A 24052-nucleotide genomic window follows, 5' to 3' on the forward strand; every position below is an offset into this window, starting at 1 on the left:
ACATAACCGTGGCGCTGGCGTATCATGTAAAATCTCATCGCATCGCATCGAATCGAATCGAATCGCGCGGTATCGATCCTTCTCACCTTCGGCCGGTCTTCTATCGTCGGAGTTATGGAATCTGTTATTAGCTGTTTCGCTGATTAGTAATATAGCTCGTAGGACAATTAAACGCGCGAGGACTCGTCCGCGTTTGGGATCTCAGACGTCAACGAAAAGAGAAACGCCGCGGCCGGGCGAAATGTTTATCATTAGCGTGGCTAGCTGAAACTCATTCTTTTTTTTTCTTGGTGTTGGGTTGGGAGAACACCGCCGGCGCCACCGATCATCGTCACACCTACATACACGCAAACACACACACGCACGAACACGCACACGTATCCAAGTAATCATCATGTTAGGTAACGTTCATTCGTACGTCCGCATGACGGAACGTTTCGGCGGTGGATCGCGATCCGGCCCCGGGATCCTCGTTCGGAGACCGGAGAGAGGATCGTTCGTCGATCTATCTCGTCGGTGTCCGAACGGGATCCATGGATCCCCTCCCGTGACTGGAGAATAGGCACACGGCTTGGAAACGTTTCGGTCATCCGGACGTACGGCAACCGACGCACGCGTAGTTTCGAAATGATTCTTTAACCGGTACGATAAAGCGAGATCGTGTCTCACCGTGGATCATCGGGTATCATTGCGTAAACACGCCGCGGAATGTGTAACTTGTGTAATTTGAATATTAATAAAGGTACGAGTACATTCTTACGCGCACCGGCGTTACCATTCATTCATACCCACTCTTAGATTAGAATGCGAGCTTATACGTATACTCACCAACCGTTCACCACGCCCTCGATGTTCAGCATAGGCACGACCTTGAAGACGTAGTCGTCCCGAAGGCTCGACGCGTACGCGTTGTTGCTCAACAACGCCTCCAGAGTACCGTGCATCACCCAGGAGGCGTTGCTCTCGCCCGGATGGACCCTCGACGTGAGGAACACCACCTTCCGATTCTGAAAACCAAAATGGCAAACCGTCAGTTGACAATTTCAAGTTTTCTATAAAAGATACTTCTTCTTGATAAGATATTTCTTCTCAGAAATGGAGATAGTACAAGAAACTTGCGATTCGTTGGTAGAATATGTAGATTGGAGCGGTGCCTATTTTCACCAACGGATTTTGTTTAGGAAAATGTTATATATTAGAAATGGGACATTTCATGTTCCACCGATCGTTAGATTCTAATATACTCGAGTAGGCGGTCCAACGTAGCAGCAAAGAAGAAGTGCCTCGCGGACCATTTTGTCAACATGCTCGTAAAGGGTTCGCAAAGGTACCGACCTGCACGGGATTGCTCTTGGAGTCCATAGAGGTGATGGTCAACAAAGGGCTCTCGTTCCCGTTGAGGGTCTCGCAGAGAGTCTCCGCGCGGAAGTAGGTGTTCGGAGGGACCTTTCTCGTCCACTTCCATATGTTGACCATCAGCTGCGTGTACGTGTAGGGGAAATGGTAGGCCAAATAGCAGATATCTTTCTCGTGCTGGAACGTCACCGAGAACGAGATGGTGAAGTAATTCCTCCCCTTCGCCGGCCGCTGGTAATAGTTTCGGTAGTAACAGATGTCGGCGCCGGTTCGCACCCAGCCTGGCCTACCCAGCTCAGCCTCGGTCACGCTGAACAGTATCGGCTTCATGCCGAAGTTGAACTGCGAGTTTGCCTTCTCGCAGTTGATGATGTTGAACGTGTACGGCACGTTCGCGTCCATGTTCGCCACCTTGAAGTAGAACCACTGGTGCCTGGACCCGCTGTTCACGTCCGGCGTCAGGATCAGGTCGAACTCTCTCAGGCCTATCTACAAGAGACCCGATTCGAAAGAAACGCCGCTGGTTCATCATCGTCTTTCCTATCTCCTGCGACCTCTCGACACCACCGATCGAAAACCCGGTTCAATTCATTCTCAACAGTTTTTAACGTTCTTGAAAAACTTTACGTATCGCCAGAGGCGCGCGAGAACCCGAATATTCTACTGTTCTCCGGAATAATCCTGAGAATTGTCCCGAACTCGATATTTTTGGGATCTCGCACACCTCCGGTATTGATTACGCGTCGCGAGCCATGTTTAGGTAGTGATCGGTTGTCTCGGGCAGGATCCAGGACCAGCGAGAATAGAGCCAAAGGCAGAGCTTGCTGGATCTTTGGAACACCCGCAGAATTGTACCTGAATAGCTTTCCTCAGGTTGCCGCTCTCGAAGGCGGAGAAGAAGTACAAGGACTTGGTGTGGCCGACCGGCAGCCCCACCATCACCTCGTCGTAGCTGGACAGTTGCTTCTTTTGCGCGACCTTGCAGTCATCGTTGGGCGTTCTTGTGGCGATGGCGTCCAGGTCGTACACCACCTCCTGCATCAGGGTCCCACCATGAAGGCCGCGTTCCACGCAAGTCAGAAGCTTCGCGCGACAGATCCACCTGTCCTTCTGGTTCAACGGCTCTTCTTTCCCGAGAGCATCGCCACCCACCAAGTCAGGGTAAGCGACCTCTGTGAAATCGATTATGCTCTTCACCCTGCTGGCCAGCTCTCGGTAAGCTTGCTGGTCCGGCAAGCTGTTCGGCATATTCTCGAACATTCTGATCCCCTTGGTCCCGTCCTCCAACGGGACCGTGCTCGCCCCTTCTCGCATCGCCTCCTTGATCGTGGTCCTGCTGCTCTTCGACCTCGAATTGAACTTGTTGTTGCTCTCCGTAGGTTCGCCGATGTCCAGCTTCTCCGAGGAGGACTTGCACAGCTGCGACAGGTTGCCCAGCTCCTTGAAGAACTCCGTGTACCTGCGACGACGAGGAAGATTTATATGGGACGTAGCTACTACAGTGAAACCTTGATCCAAGCGCAACTCAAGGATCTAGAACGTACTCGTGGAGCTCCTCCTCGGTCCTCTGCGAGGTGAACACGCCCGCGAAGAACTTGCTCTCGTCCACCTCGTCGGCGGTGTTCGTCCCGGTGTCGTTCGACCTTGAATTCTGGCTCTCCTCATCGTCGCCAGAGTCAAGGTCGCTGTAGAGCCTTCCCAAGGACGCGACGCTGTTCGCCTGGAATCGATTCGAGGGTTTCACACAGTTCCATCGGATGCGAAATGAAAGCAGGGTGGAAAAAATGCAGGCGTTTTCGCCCGGCCACGGTCCGAGTGTAACGTTTCACCCGTTACATCACCCCGGCCGACAAAAATACGCACCTGACTGTCGATGTCGCTGCCGCTTTCAGCGCTGTTCGGCCGGACGTTCGTCTCCGGCAACGCGAACCTGTAAAAAATCCGACGTGCATCGCGACGTTCTACCGTCGAACGGTCTGTCGCACGGGACAATCGAATTCGCGATCGAGATTCTACAGACGCCGCGGTCCACGTTGCACAACTGGTCCAGTTTTCGCGGGAGGAGGACGCCTCTCGACACACTTTAACGTATGATTAAAGACCTGGCAGCACGAACAAGTAGAACGGCTCTTCGTTCTCAGTGTCAGCGAGCCGGGTCTCTGTCGGCGTCAGGATCATCTCTAAATTCAAACTTGAACGAAACAGCCGACCAACAAATTTCGATTGTCGTAAAGCTCCGTGCACACGCTTTCGTGTCGTATAAAATCATTTCGAGACAAACTGGACCAAAGTCAAGGTTTTAAAAGAGAATTGTTAGTGGTCTTTCTTTCCAAGTGGACCGCGGATCTTTGTGCAAAGCAGACAATTTTCGACCAGCAACGAGGTAGAAATTTATTTGGCCCTGGACGGATTCGTTCACCTTGCCGGAAACATTTCGGCCACGGGCAGCTCCTTCTCCAGACACTGATTGATTATCCCGCATATGCGCGACAGAAGGCAGTCGTACGCTTTATCCTCGGGACAGTTGCAGCAGAACCGGTACAGCACTTGCAGGCCATTGTTCCACTTGATAGCCTTCCTGCCTTCTTCTGCAACGAGCAAAAAGAGGGCGGTGCGTGTAATGACCGTGCGCGCAACAAACCCCCCTAGAGACATAAATTCAGCGTGCGCGCCGTTTAGGATCGTATACCGCGGAACGTCTCCGCGTAATTGGTGATTTTCACGACTCGCGATACCAGCACGGCGAAGCGTACAATGGAATTGCGTTCGCGAACGCGCCTCGACGAGCAACAAAGATCGGATGCAAATGCACCAGCGAGAGGAAACGTCGGCGCGCTCGGGTTGATCGACGCGACCCTGTCTGGAGTTGTCTAACAAGCCGCCTAAGTGGAACACAACGATTTTAATGAAATTTATGTAGGATACAGTTTGTTGAACAATTCTAGACACGCGTTCTTTTCGTCTGAAATGACGCGTACCCTAAAGGGTGCGCAAACGGCTAGCTGGGGGACGAATACAACAAACTGTATCCTATGTAGATTTCATAAAAGTCGACGCGTTACGCTCGAGCGACGTACCTCGCACGTCGTCTTAGGATACGTTAATGTCGTAGCTGCGATAGACGTTGCAAGAGCGGCGATAAAAGCTGGTCATCTAATAGTCGACGCTGCGCGCTCGGTGCTCCGACGCTTTTATTATCAAACAATGGGGAATGCGTTTCTACGTTGCGCTCTCGTGATCGCAGCTCCAACAAAAAAACATAACCTGAAGTTGAATGAACTCTGTCATCTTCTAGCGTGAAGAGCCGCCGACATCCGGCCGGATATTGCGACGGCCGCGAGGGTGAAAGGTCGTCGCCGATAAACTCACTCGTGACGCAGAGATGTTGGATCGTGGTGACCGCGCAGTTGCAGATCTTCAGCCTCATGTAGCCGTCGTGACGCTCCCATTTGTCGAAGATTCGCATCAGCAGATACATCATCCCCAGCTTGACGAATTTCGTGCAGAGCAGCTCTAAGTGTTCAGAACGTAATCAATCCGCGTTCGTTAATCATCGGACAAAGGAGAAATTCGTTTCGGCGAAAATAGTTTCACGCACGTACTGTTCGTTGTGAAGTGTTTGAAGCACTCTAACAGCAACCTCAGTTTCAGCTGGGGCCTGTAACCGACCGAGACGAACGTCTTCTCGAACGTGCTGGCGATCCCGTCCTTCACCAGCACTTGAAGAGTGTACGCTGATGAGAAGAACAAGATTCAAGAGTCGGATCGATATACGCGTCCACGGACATTTCTATACGAGCGATAAAGTATCGATCACGCACAATTTCTGGCGAGGCTCTTCAGGATCCACAGCAACGGCATCAGGATCTTGCTGTTGTTGTAGTGCTGCCTCAGCGACGCGTGGTACACCTTCACCGTGTTGAACAGCTTCATCTTCGACGCGAACTTCGGGTCCCCCTGCGCCACCTGTGACAACAATCAGAAAATTCGATCAATCGCGGACCGTATCACGTTACTTAAAATATTGCAACTATGAAGACAATATTGATATTGAATATTGAGACTCACCTGGCCCAGTAACCAGACCACTTCCTGCGTGAGGACCTCGCTCGAAACGGTGTCCGCGTGTTGCAGATTGATCAAAAGCTTAACTAGGACTTGCGTGATGCCCAAGTTGACCAGTTGCATCACTGCCATTCGACTGCTGGATTCTGTGAAGGGTAGCAAATTAGGGGTGCTCGATCAATCGTGCTCGATCATGCAACGGTTCCAGCTAAACGCGCTCGCGAGCTACGCGAAATTGGCTTAACACCGTTCACGCTGTCCTGCGATGCACAGCGTTCTTTCCCGTGCATCGCATGCGGTGCATCGCGTTTAATTCCGCCGATTGCGATCGGTTTCGAATCACTTTTATCCGTTTTAGCATTTTAAACCCTTATCTCAATAACTACAGTTCTAATTTCTTTTTTAAAACATTCGAGGCGTAAAAATATGTGCCGGAAGGACACGTCGTTGAAGGTCGTCGAGAATTTTGGTTGCTGACATAAGGGTTGAGCGGGTGAAATCGGCTGTTGTCGGTTACTTGTGGCTTTGCTCTTCGGCACTTTGGTCTTCCCTTTGGGGATGCGGGACGCGATGCACTCGTGCAGTATGCTGGCGATGCTGTAGCTGATCACGTGATCCTTGCAGTTCTGCGGCAAACAGACACGCACGCCTGGGTAATTTCGAAAAGCTCCTCTCTCCGGTGTTTCCTCGCGGTTATTTGTAGGAGTCGGGGGATGAAAAGCGGAAACGCGAGCCAGACCGAGCCGGAGCGGCCGAATTGGCTGGCGTTTGCGAGACCGATCGAGAGATAGTTGACGCGCTTAAATGCCACAGACCATAATTAGGCCGTGCGTGCAACACTTATCAGAAAATGGAACGCGAACAGATTTCCAGTTTCGCATGTTGCGGGAAGCGCGAGCGCGCCCGTCGACCAGATAGACAACGAGGTCCCCGCACGCTTATGCGACTTAACCACGCTATTCCGTGCACGTCGTAGATCCCCGACGCGGTTGTCTGCGGTTAATTGGATCCGCGAAGTGTCGATTAAACGTCGACTAAATTCGGCGAATCCAGGACTCGATTCGCGGATATAAAAATCAACGACTGGAACTTTTAACGGATCGCCGAATAGCACATAATTTCTTTTGCGAATTCCTAGCGTGATTCGAGCAGTGATTAACGGTGGTTCGCGATGGAAATTATGGGTAAAGGGGAAGCAGGCGACGATTCAATTAAGTGCCACCCACCTTGAGCGACGCGACGAACACCTCCATCGCCCTGGAATTCTTGCGCCATAGTTTCTCTATCGTGCGGTCGCGGACTCGTCGATCTGAAAATTATAGTCGTCGCAGACTGAAAGCGTTCGGGAAAAGTCGTCTGCGGATTGCGGATCTTTAAACAAATTCTCGTGTTTCTTTTTCTTTTTCTCGGACAGTTCGATCATTAGCGATCGAACGCACAGCGAGAATTAATGATCCTGTGCAAGTTGAACGTGGACGTCGGTATTTTGTAATTTGTAGTACACGAGACGAACATCGAGCCACCGAGTTGGCAACTTTCTGCGACAAAACAATCCGTGCTCGAAAAACAAGTTAATTCGACTATCTGATTTCACGGGTACGCGTGTATTTATAATCCCGTGCGTCCCGAGAACATCGATTTTTCATTCCGCAACAGACATCACACGCCGGGTGTATTTTAATTTCAAAGTCGCGACCTTTAGCTCGAGAAGAGTGGCTGCTCTCGAGTGTCCGAAAGTCGATCGACAAAACGGCCGTTTGCGAAAACAACGGAACGAAGATGACAATCGAGCAGAAGATAAATCCCCGAGGGACTTCCCAGTGCCAAACGTTACAGCGACCCTGCCGTAATAAATAACGGGGCGAGAGCAGGTGCGGGCAGCAACAATGCTCTCCGTGCGGTACCGAGCGCGGATTGGCATAACGCGCGCGCGGCTCCCGTTTCAAACTTGACGCGAGGCCAATCGCTCCCAATGCCATGAACACTATCCGGCAAATGAAAAAACTGGACATTGAATCATTCACGCCAAATGGTATTGGCTGCCGTCGCATCACCGGTCGATTAAACGCCTCACGTTCACAAGTGATCGTGTAATTAACAATAAGCCATCCCCGAGCATCGACGCTAAACCTACCGAGCCTTGAAAGCAAACGTTGCCTCATGAAATTGTCGAGATTGAGAATTATAAGAATATGCTCTTATAGTTTCAGTAATTGTAACATGAAAAATCTGGAATCATTTCGACCGGCGGCGGTAGGTCCAGGGTTAATTACTCGAGTCGATTACTCGGCCACCAAGCCGATACGTACCGCGTCTCGGTTGCGACACGGAGCCGGCGCGACGGGTCGGTGCGATGACACCCAATAATGCAGAAATATCGAGCAGCGGGACAGAGGGCTCTTATCAATTTGGCACGAGCGCAATTCACTTCGGGACGATCGAAGCCGCGGTGGTATTGTTCGGCTTTGCGGTCCGTTGGAGCTTGTCCAAGCGATTTATCAGCCCGAACCGAAACCCCTTACGCAACCGAAGTGTGGCATCGGCTTTTTCGAAAAGAACGACCCGCCACGCTGGCTCGCACACCTGTTCGCCGGAGTCCGCTTCGCGGGGCTCCGACACCTCCTCCGCGTGCGCGCGCGCGCGAGTTCGAGCTTCCGGCTAGCGATCCGCCGCGCGATAAATAAAACCGAGGCTAAATTTACGCGTTACTGAAATCCAGTGTCGATGATCCGCTGAAGATAATCCGGTCGCGCGCGGGCGACCATACGGCTGGGACACGTTTGTCAGAGGCACGGATGCCTCCATTGTTTTACCGATCCGCGCATTCGTCTCCAGCCAAAATCAAAATCAAAGGAGTTGCTGGACGTTATCCTGAGCCTGGTTATCCCAAGCTAATAAAGATTAACCCTTAGCACTCGAATGGCGACTGTAAGGCGCCACTAAACATTGCTGTATCATTATTCAAAATATTTTTTACACTATTGTTTGTATTTCATAAATTACTGAACATTTCGGTACTCTACGAGTAAATTGCACACTATTTTCGTATGTACAGCATTAAAAAATATATATAGAAGGGAAATATTCTAGGTCGGGAGAAATGTTTCGTTTCAGAGTTAAAATGGCTTCGAGTGCAAAGGGTTAACAGAATGCGACAATCGTCGTTTTCTGGGCGATCCGGCGAGGAAAGTTGTTACGTGACGGGTCGTCGGAAGGGTTCGACAGGGTTCGGTCGTAACGGCGGAGACCGGGCACTGTTCGTGCGGCTGCGAATTAGTCCGGTTCCGATTGCGACACGGCGAACCAATTGCGAAACGGGGCCGGAAGTTAGCCGAGCAGCTCGGCGATGCCGGGTTCGCGAGACCGCAGGAATATTGTGCAAGTTTTCTGGTGATTAGTCCGGCGAAATGGAAGCCAACGTTCGCGGTAAAAATAGCGATTTAACGGCACGAGCCCGAGTCTTAAAGTGTCCAATCTGGTTCGGGACTCGTGCGGAAACTTCGCTGCCGCATTCGCGAGCTTCCGCCGCGTCCTCGCGCGAACTCCCCTGACGTGTAAAGCCCGAGTTTCCGGGCTGGGTAGTTGTAGCGTTAACGACGCGTTCCCTGCCGCCTGTGCCATTTTATTAGTTCTGAAATGAATCGAATTATAAAGCAAGCAGCAAGGTAGCGGAACCCGTGAACTATTTTATTCCGGATAAAGATCCGCAGTCCACCAATCCGGTGCCACATGAAACGGAGCATACGCCCGGCTTGTTTAAGTAATAATTCTAAAAACAGCTATTAGGTCACGTAGCAGACTTTCTGAATTTGTCTCTCTCACTCTCTCTCTCTCTCTCTCTTTGATAGAGATCAACGTAGGCCTCGGATAAGCGAGAGAATCGTGAAGGGGCGATCGTGATCCATACCTGTGGATGTGACACGCGCGTGGATCTTGGCGGCAACGTTCCTGAACGCCTCGCTGTGCGGCTTCGAAGCGCAGGTGACCAGCTTCTCCAGCAGAGCATCGTTCGCAGCCTCGTCCGTGCCTTTGTTGCTCGGTGACATCACACTAAACCGCAAAACCAAACAATGAAAGCTCAATTATAAGGGGACACGGGGCGACGGGGATGCAGGTGTCAAGCGGGCGTTAGCGTAGATCATGCGAGCAGACTGTGAGAAACAAGCAGAACAGATTTCTGGATCGTGTTCTTCGTCGACGACAAACTAAGACACAGTTCGGATCTGTCGCGTCGGATTCTGTACGTACCACGGGAAAGACGGCTGGCCCCTTCAACCTCGAGTTTACCCTAATTTCGTCGTAGTCCGACAGAATGAGCGAAAACATTGCCGAACTCGAGAGCTTCGTTGCAAGGAAGTTCGGGGTTGACCTTGTTGCTTGATCTCCACGTTGCAAATGGCTTTTCTAATTCGGCAACTCGGAACCAATCGTCGCTGCTAATTTTGATTTTAGCTCGAACCATTTTTCGAAAGAAATTGCGACGATCGACTCGAGCGATGAGAGGGGCCTGCCGGGAACCCGAACGGGGGCAAACCATAGACCATTGTGATCATTGTACTTAACCAAAGGATCGGGCCGCTCGTCCTACTCGTTTCCTACGAGACACTTCGAATCTGCGATACAAGAATACAGTAATGACGAATCGCTTTTGAAATCGAGGGAAGGGGAAAACGACTGGATTCGAACACTTCAGATTAGGCATACAAACGTCTTCCCAAGGTCTTCCCAATAAACTTCGCGCAATCTATTCAACGTGTCACGATCGTGGGAAGCAAGAGTGAAATAAAAATTGATTTCATCTCCTGATAATTTCAGTTTCAATTCTTTCCAAAATCGGATAGGAATCGACTTCCATGCCCAATTTATATTGAACTTGATCCCACCCCTAATCGACAGTCCATTGGCTTCCGGCCAGCTCTGGCATAAGGCTAGTTAATCTCCTTTCGCGAGCAGCTTGGTCGCCGACACGGCCAATGTCAAACGAGCGAGAATCGAACACGTTGGAGAGCGAGCCGTGTCGCAGCGCGGTGCGTCGCCGTCAACAGTCAAGGTCAATTAACGCGGCCGAATTTCAAGAGGCGCTCGAAAATAAAGGGCGCCGACCGCGTTCGCGTCTCACGGCGATTGGATAATTAGCGTCGCCGCTCTCCGGGAGTTAGCATTATCTCCCGCGTTCTCGACCATTTTCCATTAACTTTGAAAAACCCGAGCCCCTCGAATAGTCTGTCGACGCGCACGTGTCCTGCCCGATTTTCAATTAATTATTCGTCTCTTCTCGACGAGACTGCGACGGCTAGAACGACCAATTAATCGATCTCGTTCCGACTGTATCGAATTTCCCACGATCGAAACGAACCGCAGAATTTATCGGCTATAAATATTATTGCCGCGCGCTGTTGGTAATTTACACATCCAACAGCGTGACACGCCGTGAATTTTGGCCGGAATCGTGTCGCGGCCGTGCCAATGCAGATTTTGAAATTATCCTGACCGACCGGCCAAGAGTTTAGAGAATACTGGAACATCTGTACGCATTGTTCCTCGAAGACGCGACCGTCGTTCGCGGAATCCATTTCCCACGCGGCTTCCAACGCTTTGCACTGCCAGATCGCTCTGCTCTTGAAAATTCTTATTTTTGTAAGAACAATTTCGGTAGATCGAAAGATCCCTTAGAGTCCATAAATTCGACAATTTTTCCCTCGAGGAACAATGCTACATTCGCTTCGTTTAACACTAGGTTTACGGAGCACTAAAAATTACTATTTTACATTACTTTATAAAAATACCGTGAATGTATCGATCAAAGTTTGTAGCCATTTTTTAAATAATATATACCCAAAGAAATCAATTTGTTAAATAATTGCTCACGGATGCATTTTCACAATCTCAATATTCGCAATTTAAAAATATTAGAATCCGTCATTTTGACGGGTCCCGTAAATCTAGTGTTAATACGACTGAACTCCTTAACCCTGTTGTATTCAGCGCCGTTAATGAAGATAAAGAAAAGTTTTCTCTCTACAGAAAAATTAGCGTGAACGCCGTAGGCGAGTGACATTCTCATCGATCCGACTCTTCTGCATCTAGAAATATCGTTTGATACATCTCCAGCGTACACGGGGTGATTATGATTCGCGGTACCGTGGTTTATGATTGATTGGTTTGCCAGTGACTTGTTTAGCATAAATTAAATTTTCTGGGCACCTCGCCTGTAATTTTCGAGCTTCGAAATGAGCTGAGAATTGTGTCGTACCGATTCGTTTTTACGAGTTCATAACAATTTAACCCTGAGCACTCGAATGGCAACACTAAACATTACCGTTATTCACAATATTGTTTACATCGTTAAATTTGTATCCCATAAATTACTAGATAAATATTGTATGACGTATTATATCAATCTCGCATGCATGATAAGACAGGTGCGACACTTATACACTTTATAGTACTCACCGTGAGGAGCGAAGAATGTTTAAATCACCATAGAAAGCAATCCTTTCTCCGTAAAATCAACGCTTGTTTATTTATTACCGTTCCCCCAACACAATGAATGCATACACTCCGTAGACGTGACCGACGATTTCTGCTGCACGCGTACCTCTTGCGTTTAGAACCCCATGTTTACGCGTACCTCTTGTGTTTACAACCTTGAACTAATGCTTCCCCGTGTCCGAAGCGAAACAATACGATCACGACATGGAACGCAAATAAACAATGAAAGCTGATTTTACAGGAAACCGATTGCTTTTAAGACCTATTTACATTTTTTACTCCCCCGTGAGACCTGTAATTATCGTACCCTTTTCCCATCACTCTCTGTACACCACATAGAACGGAAATACTCTACGTTTGGAAGAAATGCAGTGAAAATAGCTCCGAGTGCAAAGGGTTAAACATCGACGACCTTTCACAGATTGCGTACGGGTCACGAGATATCTCGTACGGGTCACAAAATAAATAATGCTTCCTAATACGCGCGTATCGGCGACTCTACAAACAATTCGATCTAGTTACATGTTGAAATGTCTACAATTTAGAATTTATAAATTAAAAAAGTGCTCGTACGCATTAAAGTATTTTTCGCGCGATCAATAGCGCGCGTGCGAATCAGTTAAAAAATTGATTGTTCGAAGGCTGTTTGGGGTGAGCGATCGGTACCGCGAAAATCGTCACCCCGCGGACAAAGGGGTGAAGCGTGCGTGAATCGAGACGGCTGTAGAGGTGCGTTCGGAACGGGAACCGGAAACCGGAAACCTGACGCAGAGCTGCGGGCACACGCGCGGGACGCGGGCGCGAGCGTTTTTGTTAGTGGCGGGATTTTTACTCTTCGTCCTGGTCATCGTAGTCGGTCTCGTCGTCGGCCAGCTGATCCGCCTCCATCGGTGGCAGACTATCCTTGTCGCACTCGGTCGACGCACTTAGCATACTTTCCTGGGCCGTCTTCTTCGTCGTCTCGATCGGCACTCGCGAGAAAACGGTATCACTCGAACTCGACGGCGTTCGCGATTCAAGGCGCCATCCTCGACGCGGACGCGGCGACTGGACGGTGCTCTTTTTCCCTCTGCTCGAGGATCGAGGGACGATCACTGCCGCGATCCCGCTCGGTGATCAAAGGAACAACGCGCGAGAGACCCGGCGGCTCGAGAGAGAGAGAGAGGTTTTCCGTGAAATTCGCGGCACGATCCACGCGCTTTGCCACTCCGAGGCGGTTTGACGTTTCGCGCTGCCAAAACTATGTTTAAAAGCATAGCACGCACGCACGAGGCGCCTCTATTTATAGTGACGGCCGCTTTCCGAAAACCGCGCCCCTTTATCTCATATTTTCGATCCGACCCCCGCCCCGCCGCGCCTCGAGGTCTCACCCCCCGGTGAATCGAACCCCGTGTTCCATGACACCCTCGCGTCTCGCGCGGTCAAGGGGGAGCCAGGTAGAACGGCGTGTCCTTTTTTTGCATAATTGCCCTACGGGTAACCGTTCTTGATAATGTCGCCGGTTGCGTGCACCTTCGAGCTCTTTGTTCGTTTTCGGTTTATTTTTGTCTTGCGAGGTTTCGACGGTCTCTCGGGCCTCCAGCCTCCAAGGATGCCCGCTGCTCGAGGTACTCGTCCTTCGGGGATCGGTAGGTGATTTCGCAGAAACTTCGCCGTGATTCGTATGAATTCGGGTCGGTGAAAGATTTTGTTTACCGCGCGAGACGCGGCACGACGGAAACTAGACCCGGCTGCCAAAAAATTGAGAGAAACGATCGTTAATAACGAACCAGCGGAGTTATGAAAACCGAGGAAGAACGTGAAATATTAGCGACGTCGACGGGAACATCGTCCCGGATTTTCCTCCGACGAGGAACGCCAAGGATCTAGCGAATAGATCCACCTTCCTAAGAAAATTCTTGACGGTAACCTTCGCCTACCGTTGCTTTTCTTCGTGAAATGATTTCTTTAGGATTTCTTTCCCGCCTAGGATACTTAGGCACTCTTTGTTAGTCGCAATGTTCTAGAGGGAAAAGAACATGCCTTGTCCTCCTGTAAGCATTTTCTCTAACGGCTGAATGCTGCTAACAGAAAAATAGAATTTTTCGGACAGAGATTAATGATATAGACGTTTAATGGATTCGATTTTACGGGGCAAGAGGTTAACCCTTTGCACTCGAAGCTGTGGCAACTCCAAAATCATTTTTTGACCAATTTCCATTCCGTATGATTCTATTACTCGTATTTCCAACATATATATTTTTAGCGATTTTTTAGACACGAGCATAGTAATGTAAAAATTGTTTTAAATGTTCGATTTTTAGTGGCGCCTTAGAGTCCCCATTCCATTTTTTTTTTCCATTCCATAATTTCAATCTGAAAATATGATCTCTTAGATACAAACATAGCAATGTAAAAATTGTTTTAAATATTCGATTTTTAGTGGCGCCTTAGAGTCCCCATTCCAGTGCTAAGGGTTAATATCAACAGTTTGTATTTGGGACCTGGACGTCAATTCTAACCTAATTTCAATCTGAAAATATGATCTCTTAGATACAAACCTAGTAATGTAAAAATTGTTTTAAATATTCGATTTTTAATGGCATCTTAGAGTCCCCATTCGTGTGCTAAGGGTTCATACGAACAGTTTGTGTTCGCGAACTGGTCGTCAATTCTAACCTAATTTCATTCTGAAAATACGATTTATTAGATGCAAACATAGCAATGTAAAAATTGTTTTAAATACATATATGTCGATTTTTAGTGGCGCCTTGGAGTCCCCATTCGAGCGCCAAGGGTTAACAAACACCAGTTCGTGTTTGCAATTCCGTGACCGAATTGCCCGTCAATTCTAACCTAATTTCATTCTCAAAATACGGGATGCCCGAATTTCTTCGCGACCGGTCCTGCTGGCGTCTCTAGATTCGCGAACCACCGCACGGAGGAACCTCGAAGAAGGTGGAGGCCTGCTCGAGATGTCATAGACTTCTTGCGAGAGAAGCTGACGAAAGATGAAAAGCAAAACGCCCGCGTCCAAGGCCTGGTCCGCGGGGGAACCTAAAACTGTCAAGCGTGAAAGCACGAAATCGCAGTTCCCCTCTTTCCAAGATTCCCCGGTTCGAAGAACGAAACGTGACAAGATGGAACACGATCTCTCAAGATAAAAATCTCTGATTAAGACGAAACGAGCAGATCCGACTATCCATCAAATGCGGGAACACCGAGTCACAGTTTCCACTTGCTCCAACATACTGATCGTGGCAGCCTGAACCTCGTACGAATCACCTGAGAAGAGAGCTAACCTAGCTTCGGTGACCCATGCGTCTCCGGTCGCATGGAAGACACCACGTCTGACAAATCGAGTGTGCTGCGAAGGGGTTAGGGTGCCTCGGAGTCCTCGAGAGATCACGGGCGAAACCTTAGGGGAGGAGAACGCCGGGGCGAGAGCGTTATCAATAGAGTTGACTTTCAGGAAAAAGAGCGGAAAATATATGAGAAGGAGGTCGGTGTCCGCGGGCGAAACGGCCTTCGAACGCACGAGGAAAAAGCACACGCGAGCCAGGCGGATCCTATAATCGCGAGCCGTCGGAGGACACACCGGAGGAGAGTCGACTCGTCCTCTCGTCAGGACCCCGTGTCCGTCAGGATTCCCGTCGGTACGCGACCCGTCACGCAGCAACACACCGTCGAGCCGACGGAACGCGACTCGTCACGGAAGGGTGTCGCGCGAATCAGGTGTATGCGGCACTTGTTGATAGACACGAAGCCTCTCACGAAGCGGATTGATTAGTGGCCGCGCGAGCACCCACGAGCATAGTCGACGCCTCACGAGCCTCTCCGTCTATCGATTCCTGAAACGGCGCTCCGGTTCAAACTGGTCCACCGACCACTCCTCCGCCATTTTCCCGGCCTCGATTCCCCGGCAATTTTTACCAATTTTTCAGAGACAATTCAATCATCGAACGTCCTTGCTGCTAATATAACTTGCAAATTAGTGGCACCGTACCTCGAAGAGTCCTCGCGACATCTTTCCCAATCGCTCATCCTCCTCCGACTGTCACCTCGGCCCTGTCCGATCAAGTCTCGCCGTCGGAAGTTGTCTTTCGCATTTTTGGTCAGCCAACCTCGCGAACCATCCTTCGATAGGCCACGATCGGTCACATGAAACGATGAGAAAAACATTTTCAAATCCGCCAGGCAGCCAGCCGACGAACGGTCATAATTAACGGATTCCTACCAGCTGCACGATTCCTCCCAGACCAGAAAAAACGAGAAGGTTATCCGCAAGCGTAACCAAAATTACGTCAGCGACTGCTTGAAGTCAACTTCGAAACCGACTGATTACCCGCCGAACAGCAAATAAATTCGATATCGCGTCGCACAGAGGTCCTTACCGACAGCTGTGACCACAGGTCACAGATTCCTGGAACTGTTTACGGTCATGATATTGATGGCGCATACTCTAACACTGGGGGCCCGTCACAACGGCGGGTTCTAGTATTTTTATGTTAGAATATAATATTATTTGTATGATTGTATACCGTGGTGTTCTCTTTAAAAAATGTATTAGAGGAAAACAGATTAGAAGTTATTAATTTTCTCCCCACTTCCCGGAAGAGCTAGAACACTGTACCAGAAATCGAGTGACGATCGAGCGACGACCTTGACGCGCCGGATCAAAATGGACCCGGGCACCGACCACGCCACGGTCACCGATAAGCTCGTTTCCAATATGATTATGAACCTGGCCGGGTTCAATGTACAAAGGTACCGCAAGATTACCGATCAAAATCGAAACTGGCCGGTGCCATCACCGGAGGACATCAGAAATGCAGATTCATATTCCTATAGCTCCGCTCCCGATTATTGATCGTTCGCTGGAAACAATGAAAAAATGGTCCAAATGTAACAATCGTTCGCGGAACACTCGGATCCGCTCAACCGGGCGTCCCATCCTCCGTGTCCGCCATACTTTTTTCGCGCGACTCTCCCGTGAAAGTGGCCATGGAATATCCAGTTCCGAGCAATCACAAAAATGAACACAAAAATCACAAAACTTTGCAACCCGTAATCGCTAGTCATACGACAACCAGTTCGAATTAACAATGTAGATTGTCGATGTATGCAAAATAAAAACTGATCCCGACGAATCGAAGTTCAATAAATATGTATTTTTCTTCTTCTTCTGAGTTCCTTTTACATCGTTTCTCCTGCTTTTTGTTGTATGCGATTAATCGACAGGTAAAAATGAGAACGGTACCTACGGTACCTACAAACGCAACTATCAAAAGGTTGCACCGTAAAGCCTACTTCCGTTTCGCAGACCGGATAACGTAAAACTCGTATCGGTTTGTTCCAAGCAATGAGGAAAGTGTCACAAAGAAATGAATCGTCTGGACTGACCAGGAAAGTGTCGAACAGACTAATTTATTTATATTAGGTCCGTTCAACTTGCGTTACCTCTTTCGCGAGAGAAAAAAGAATCCGTACCAGGCACCAGGTATCCTTCGGATGGCTCGGGAGGAACCGGCGCGGACGAGTTAACGTGAACGAAAAACAAAAACCATTCACGGAGTGGGGGATTGCTCTTCAAGATCAACATATAAGCCGCGGTTAGGGCAGGAACTTCAAGTTAGCGCAGATAGCTACCCGATCCTACCACGAAGTTGTTATCACGTACCATGCAGGTAAGTCTTTTCATCGACGCTTACGAGCGAGGACAAAAGCCTCGGATTTTTATAAATAATTCCCGGGAGGAACCGTTAACTCGACGAAATCTGTTTCCGCGTTGCTTGCAATTCAACACCGTGTTCGCATGCGGGCCACGATCCTCGCGCGCCGAGTTAGTATACCAAATCAAAAGCGTCCGCGTCGTTGGTGCTGCTTCGTCATTCGATGCAGGCCGCGATCAATCTGTATCGGACTACCGCATTGTTTCCATCGTGATCTTCGCCCGGAGTGCTCCTCGAGGAGACACCCAACGTTCCTCTTCTCCGATCCTTCGTTACCCTAATCGATCCTCGGCGCACCGAGTTTTCCGCACAACCTTACGCTGCAATTGTAAGCAATTGCGATTATGCGACCCACCGTGGAGCAAAAGACGCCCACTTTCTTAGACCTATACAACGACGTTTTTTCATTTTCGAAGGTCCACGCCAAGTTGCTCGGCATCGCTGCGATCATGGTCGCGTCGATAGAGTCGAAACCGATGGTGTCTGACTACATCAGCAAAAATCATATCACCGATGACGCAGAATTGAAGGAGCCGATATTTTACGATTACCACAACATCCTCTCCGGCTATGATGTAAGAAAACCGTTCACGTGACGTAAGAGTTAACAGCAATACGGACAGTACCTCGATGACGCATCGATGCGGTTCCCGCGTGCGTTTAGTTAAAAGACTTTTGAAGAACCAGCCAACCTCGATGATCGATTTTGTTGCAGCATAATTTGATTACGTACGTTGTTCAACAATTTGGGGAACCAGAACCAACCCCTCCGACGACTACCACCGCATCACCAACGGCAGGGGATGGCCACGAAGACAAGCCGGACGACAAAGACCAGTTGAACGACGAAGACGAGCCGGACGACAGTGACGAGACGGACGACAGTGACGAGATGGACGACGAAGACAAGGTGAACGACAAAGACAAGTTGAACGACAAAGACGAGCCGAATAACGATAACAAGTGGATCTTAAAGTTCTTCTCTGTGGATGAGAGTGCCCCTCAAATTGTGCGAGAATTTCTAAACTTAGGCGCTGTTTACGTATAATTATAATTTTCTTAAAATATTGGTCAACATTTCGTTCGTTCGTATTCTCCGCGTAGCATCGTCGGAAAAATTTAATTAGCGATTAATTATCATCGGTGGACTAAACCACGGGACGTACGAACGCTTGTACGATTTTATCGTAACTCCTCATGTATTCGCTTCGATCATTAACGTATAATAAACTCGACTCTCATTTTTCTAGCTGGCAGTCGTAGAACACGGATCAAAACATTCGTCATTCCAAGCATTCCTTTTCCCAGATATATCCGATAAACGAATCTTCGGGTCGACCTAGCAACCGGGGAGATTAGAAAGTAGGCTATCCCGAAAGCAGATTATTCTTTGCATCTCCGTCGATTGCAGTAGACGTTCCTCCGCGTCCGCCTCGCAGTCGCTCGATCTTGACGCCGTTTCTATACTTAGCTATCATGTTATGCACACGGCAACGAGGGGAACTTTGCCCGGAGCAACGGCAGATAAATCGTAGGGTCAAAGATGCATCGGCAGTCTTCTGGCCGTCTTCATTCTCGCGACCGATCCCACGAAGATCGTGACGATCCACGGTAGAACGATCTCGACGACGATGAAGGGCGCGTGTCTCATCAGTGTTCTCGTGATGATCGCCTGCTTGGCGGAAACGCGGGCGTACGTGAGTTTCGATCAGGTGAATCCCGACAACTCGAGCGTGTCCCCGGACGATCTGAAGAAAGCCGCAGCGGGAACAGAGAAACCGAAGCTGATCCGCGTGCCGTTGGAGCGGCGGTCTCGTCGAGCGATCGATGGATCCCTGGCCACGATCAACGAGAACGATGGCGAGAAACCGGGCAGAGCCACGATCACGGAACGACCCGTCCCGGAAGACGTCGCACCGGACGCGCGGCAAGGCGCGAAGAGGAAGCACAAAAAGTTGAAACTGTCGCAGACCCAAGGTCGGAAGAAGTCGAAGAAGACGAAACGATACATCGGCAACGCGGCCAGGCAGCAACTAACTAACGGCAACCAGAACCGTTCGGAAACTGTGAGCTTCGATAGTCACAGGGATGAAAGATACTACGCGCAGAGGAAAGCCATCTTGGACAGGTTTCACGCGAGGAACCGCGAAATCGCCCGGAAGTACCGAGATCCAGCATCCACCATCACCACCACCACCGAAGGACCCTTCAGGTACACTCTGGGCTTCGGAGGTCTTAACACTGCCACGGAAAATCACCGGTCCCGATTGAGAACGACGGTGCAGCCGCCGAGATTCACTCCACCTCCTCGGGTACTCGCGAGCACCAAACCATCTACGATGCCAACGATGCACATCCTTCAAGGGAAAAGAAAGGCGTTACTCGATGACGATGACGCTGGAGGCTACGATGACAGTCCAGAAAACGACTCTGAAGATGAGATGGATGACCTGGTCACGAATGAACAGAAGCCCGACCGCGGGGATGCTACTACAACAGAGCCGGTAAGCGTGACAATATCTGGGTGACACAGCCAGCAAAAAAGTAGCAATAACAGTAGCTTGAAAACGTAGCAAAGAATTGTCGAATCTGTTACTAGTTGCATTGTGTTAGATCAATGGACAAGATCGTTCCACTAATATTTTCTTGAAGTGTTCTCGCTACGCGCATAGTTCCGCCAGTGGAGTAAAATTAGAGCTGCGCTTTCGTTCGAGACACAGGGTCCACGAGTTTGCAAAGAATGTCGTTCATGTTTCAGACAACAACGATCCAACCTGCACAACCAGAACACCACAACAATCAGAGTATGGGTAAATGCAAGCCCTTCGAGAGTCTGAACATGTTGTACCAGCACAACCTGGTGTTGGACTCTAAGAAAGGCATGTCGGCCACGGCAGAGATATTTATGCCGACAGAGGAAGGGAACTGCGTCGTCTGCATCGTCGCGAACAATAAGGCCGGAAAATGGCAGAAAGATACCGACCTCAAAACTGCCATTCTAAAAGTGAAGGGTGAACTGAACGCGCAGGTTTCGATTAGCCTACAATTTTACACGGCTCCCGCGAATGGTCTCCCTTGCTTAGACGTTCGATCGATTAGGTGCGAGATCTTCACGTAAAATATACTGTAACACAAGCTTCTAGAGTACAAGTTTCGACGCGTAACAGTCGACCATAACGAATAACGGATTTTATACGGTTATGACAGAAATGTGTGATCACTCTGTGTTAGAGATACAAATGTGTGACATCAAATGGAAATCAGTAAAAACGTTCAAACCATTTCTGTTACACTATTTTCAACCGATAAGAAATGAAATGAACGTCTGTTTGTTCACGAATCAATTTTTATTTTACATAAAAATCATGAAATTCATGAAATTATGCTTTCGTTTATTCAATACCCTCCTAAAGCAGACGAGAGATTTGGCGCATCAATCGTTGGAAGCTCGGGAATCGCACGGAAATAAAATATAGAAGACCAAATCCCAAATTCTGCGTCCGCTGTCTGTCCGATCTTCCGGTCCGTTCGCAAACTTCTTCCTTAGAAGAGTTGGCGGAACGAGTCTTTGCACTTCCCCGTCTACCATCGGATTCCCAGCGAGTCTCTGCATTAGGAGAATACGTGTGCAGCGATTGTTAATCGGGATAATGTGACGTCACGTGTTCTTCTCGTGCGAAGAGTCGCTGGGGGAGACTCGAGCGACGTTTCATGGTAGAGGGGGAAGCGTTTAACGGGGAATACACATCGTTTGATAACAACGCTGGTCTTGATAGACGACCACGATGACGCGAATCGGTCGGGTCTCGACGGAACCGATGCTCCCGAGCCAAGCAGCTTCAAGAATTTTTCGGCGCGGCTGTCGGAAGAGGCGGCGGGGGTACGTCGGGTACTTTCGGCCTGTCGACCTTGCCGGTGTCCTTCCTTTCTTCGTGGTAGCCGGGAAGCAGGTGTCCCGGGTCTCCGTTCTTCGGCGTGGACGCGGGAATCGGGTCGAGAGTGCCGTAGGGTTGGTAGTCGATGTAATAGGTCCCGGGGACCAGGTGAGGGTTGATTCCGCTGTACGTGTAGAAATAGGGGTCGTAGTAGAGCGACTGGTAGTTCGGGTAGAAGCTCAGAGGCTGTTCCTCGTGCCTGTTCCTCGGGCCGGACTTCGGCTGGCTGGTTTCCTCCTCCGTCTGCTGCTCCCTTTTCACCTCCGGGAAACCGGGACCCTCCGGGACCTTCGAATCCTCCGCTGCAACCTCCGATTGCATCTCGACTGCTCGGTTGCTCGGTTTCGACTCGCTCTGCGGAAGTTGCACCAGCTCCGGGCCGGGAACTTGCGGGGCGACTTGCGGGTAGTAGATCGGCGGCACGTAGCCGATCGCCGTCCTGTGGATCACTGGCTGGATCACCGGGAACGCTCGCGACGGCGACAGGTTCTGGTTGCTGGTGATCACCGCGTTGTACACCTTCGGCACCTTCAGCAGACCCGGATGGCCCGTTGCTAGGGCCACCATTGCAAGCAGGATCCACAGCTTCATCTGAAACACGTACAAGGCTTTTAAGAATCGTTCTACACCGCTGGATCGAATTACGAAACGGAAATTACTGGGAAAATGAATTTCTGGGTCAAGTGGGCTTCGATACGTCGCTTCTAGGATCCGATTCGTGTAATTCTAAAATGTCCAACCTGCTCGGTGTGACGCAACGGTAACGGTAGCACATGTAAAAAAAAAAACGATCGAGCTGGTATCTCATAGTCTCGATCATATCGACGCCGAAGCGGATACACGTAAACTGTCGTGTCGCTTGAGAAATTATAGCGCGTAGTCCTCTTAGTCCGGTACCGGTACAGTCGACACGTACACGCACGCGAATGACCCCAAATTGACACGCGAAACGGTCCCGACTGTCAACCGTGTTAACGCAGAAACGACAGATTCTGACGCAACGTGCCCACAATGCGGCTATAAATCCCTTCCTACGAGCACGTCCTTGAAAAGCGCATATGTCGAATAAATGAATCGTGTCGCCGCACGCTATCGGACCGTTTCATCTAGATAAATCTGCGCCGGGCTCGAGTCCGACCTCGAGGTCCTTCAGGAAGAACGCATGTTTAGACATTAATTTGTTTTAGCACGTTGTCGAAACGTTTCGTGGAGAGAATAAGTTTCGGACTCGAAAACTCGGCTGGAGAAAGCCCGATTTTTCCCGGAGATTTCGACAGCGCGTCCTGTTTCTGGAGCGAGGATCGCGTACAAGGATCGAGGGAACGCATACGAAACAGCCGCGGTAGAATCGTGCACGGAATATCTCCTGCGTCTTCGTCGTAGGCGTGCCTAGCGAAATTCTTCGGCTACGATTTCTGCGAATTCTCGAATTCTCGCGCAATTCACGAAGCTTCCGTATCGATCGATTGTAGCTGAAAATCTAAGAGTAACAATTGGCTGCAACGAGGCGACAAAGAAACGGAAACGGTGGCAACGTTCGCCAAGGACGACGAGCGAGAGAATTGCAAAGCCGAGGAAGGTGCGATCGTTATCGTATAACGTTCGCGATCGCGAGGACGCGCATGCCGCCATGATTCATCCCATCGACGCACGCTCGATCTCTTCCGTTCCGCAGGATCCTCGGTTCTCGGGCACGGACGACTGTGTTTTCGATCGACGCACGAGTTTCGAAATTGGATCAATGATGCTTACCTTCTGCTTTGATCGGCCTCCCTCTGCGGATGCGACTTCACACTGGAGCAAGGACCGTCGAGAAGCTGACACCAAGTAGCAAGAGAGCTGCATGGGACCGTTGTATATATGGCTCATGGGGTCCCAGGGTTCAAGTCCCCTGGCCCCCCCACTACGAACGCCACTTGGCGAAAGTACTCGCCGATCGGTAATGTAATGTTCGACTTCGGGCCCGGCTGTACCACCGGGCAACTGCATGCAGAAGGACAGTTTACCGTGTGCAGGATCCCAATGCACCGCATACGACCGGTAAACCGTCCGGTAGCTCGACCGCGAAAATCCCGTTCACCCCGACTCTGCAAGAGATAACGTTTGCTCGAATTTCTCTGATAAATATTCCAAAGTACGTTTTCGTTTACTTACACCGTTCATTAGCCCTCATTATATGGGCTGGATCTGTAGATCCACGAAGAGAAACAAAGACTGTCCGAATTAATTGCAAGATTCGGGGACTATATAGACACCCATATTTTTAACAATTTTCATGGGTTGGAAATAGCACGACGGTATATTTCACCGCTTTTAAACGTTCTCTCCGTTTTGCGGTCGATCTACCCGTTTTTATCGTAGATGCATAAAATCCGCAGTCTAGTAATATAACTCTACAGTAGCGAAAATCGGTAACAAAAAATCTAGGGTCACATAAATGCTTCGATTATAGTCGTTAGGACTCCTTTATTGTTGGGATTGGAGCGGACGGAT

The 24052-nt window shown here is 49.7% G+C and overlaps 3 protein-coding genes across 9 annotated transcripts in view; 1 reads left to right on the forward strand and 2 right to left on the reverse strand.

Annotated features, from left to right (window-relative positions):
* The window catches only part of LOC143362565 (cytosolic carboxypeptidase 1), a 43503-nt gene extending 27268 nt beyond the window's left edge, over window positions 1-16235 (reverse strand). For 2 of the 7 annotated variants that reach the window (XM_076802840.1, XM_076802839.1), the window contains exons 1-14: window positions 12595-13643; window positions 9329-9471; window positions 6648-6730; window positions 5939-6047; window positions 5425-5567; window positions 5178-5322; window positions 4959-5090; window positions 4726-4869; window positions 3776-3944; window positions 3220-3286; window positions 2901-3076; window positions 2212-2815; window positions 1336-1845; window positions 829-1007 (exon numbers count right to left, since the gene is read on the reverse strand). In XM_076802840.1, coding sequence (XP_076658955.1) covers window positions 829-1007; window positions 1336-1845; window positions 2212-2815; window positions 2901-3076; window positions 3220-3286; window positions 3776-3944; window positions 4726-4869; window positions 4959-5090; window positions 5178-5322; window positions 5425-5567; window positions 5939-6047; window positions 6648-6730; window positions 9329-9471; window positions 12595-12761 — 2771 coding nt within the window. In that variant the 5' untranslated portion in view covers window positions 12762-13643. Of the gene's footprint in view, window positions 1-828; window positions 1008-1335; window positions 1846-2211; window positions 2816-2900; window positions 3077-3219; window positions 3287-3775; window positions 3945-4725; window positions 4870-4958; window positions 5091-5177; window positions 5323-5424; window positions 5568-5938; window positions 6048-6647; window positions 6731-9328; window positions 9472-9984; window positions 10035-12594; window positions 13644-15898; window positions 16030-16129 lie in introns of those variants that run through there. The other 5 variants (XM_076802844.1, XM_076802846.1, XM_076802841.1 and 2 more) reach the window with 5 other exon arrangements.
* Window positions 16236-19017: 2782 nt separating this feature from the next.
* On the forward strand, window positions 19018-21007 carry LOC143362694 (uncharacterized). Its single transcript, XM_076803067.1, has 2 exons — window positions 19018-20128; window positions 20383-21007. Exons 1-2 carry the CDS (start codon window positions 19256-19258, stop codon window positions 20740-20742), a joined length of 1233 nt encoding a protein of 410 aa, XP_076659182.1. The 5' UTR covers window positions 19018-19255; the 3' UTR covers window positions 20743-21007.
* A 209-nt stretch (window positions 21008-21216) lies between these two features.
* On the reverse strand, window positions 21217-23597 carry LOC143362420 (uncharacterized). The gene is made up of 2 exons (XM_076802557.1): window positions 23312-23597; window positions 21217-22150 (listed from the first exon to the last, which is right to left on the reverse strand). The coding sequence occupies exons 1-2, from the start codon at window positions 23546-23548 to the stop codon at window positions 21464-21466; spliced, it is 924 nt and encodes a 307-aa protein (XP_076658672.1). The 5' UTR covers window positions 23549-23597; the 3' UTR covers window positions 21217-21463.
* Window positions 23598-24052: the final 455 nt, after the last annotated feature.

The sequence above is a fragment of the Halictus rubicundus genome, chromosome 17, assembly GCF_050948215.1.
Source record: "Halictus rubicundus isolate RS-2024b chromosome 17, iyHalRubi1_principal, whole genome shotgun sequence".
Lineage (NCBI taxonomy): Eukaryota > Metazoa > Arthropoda > Insecta > Hymenoptera > Halictidae > Halictus > Halictus rubicundus.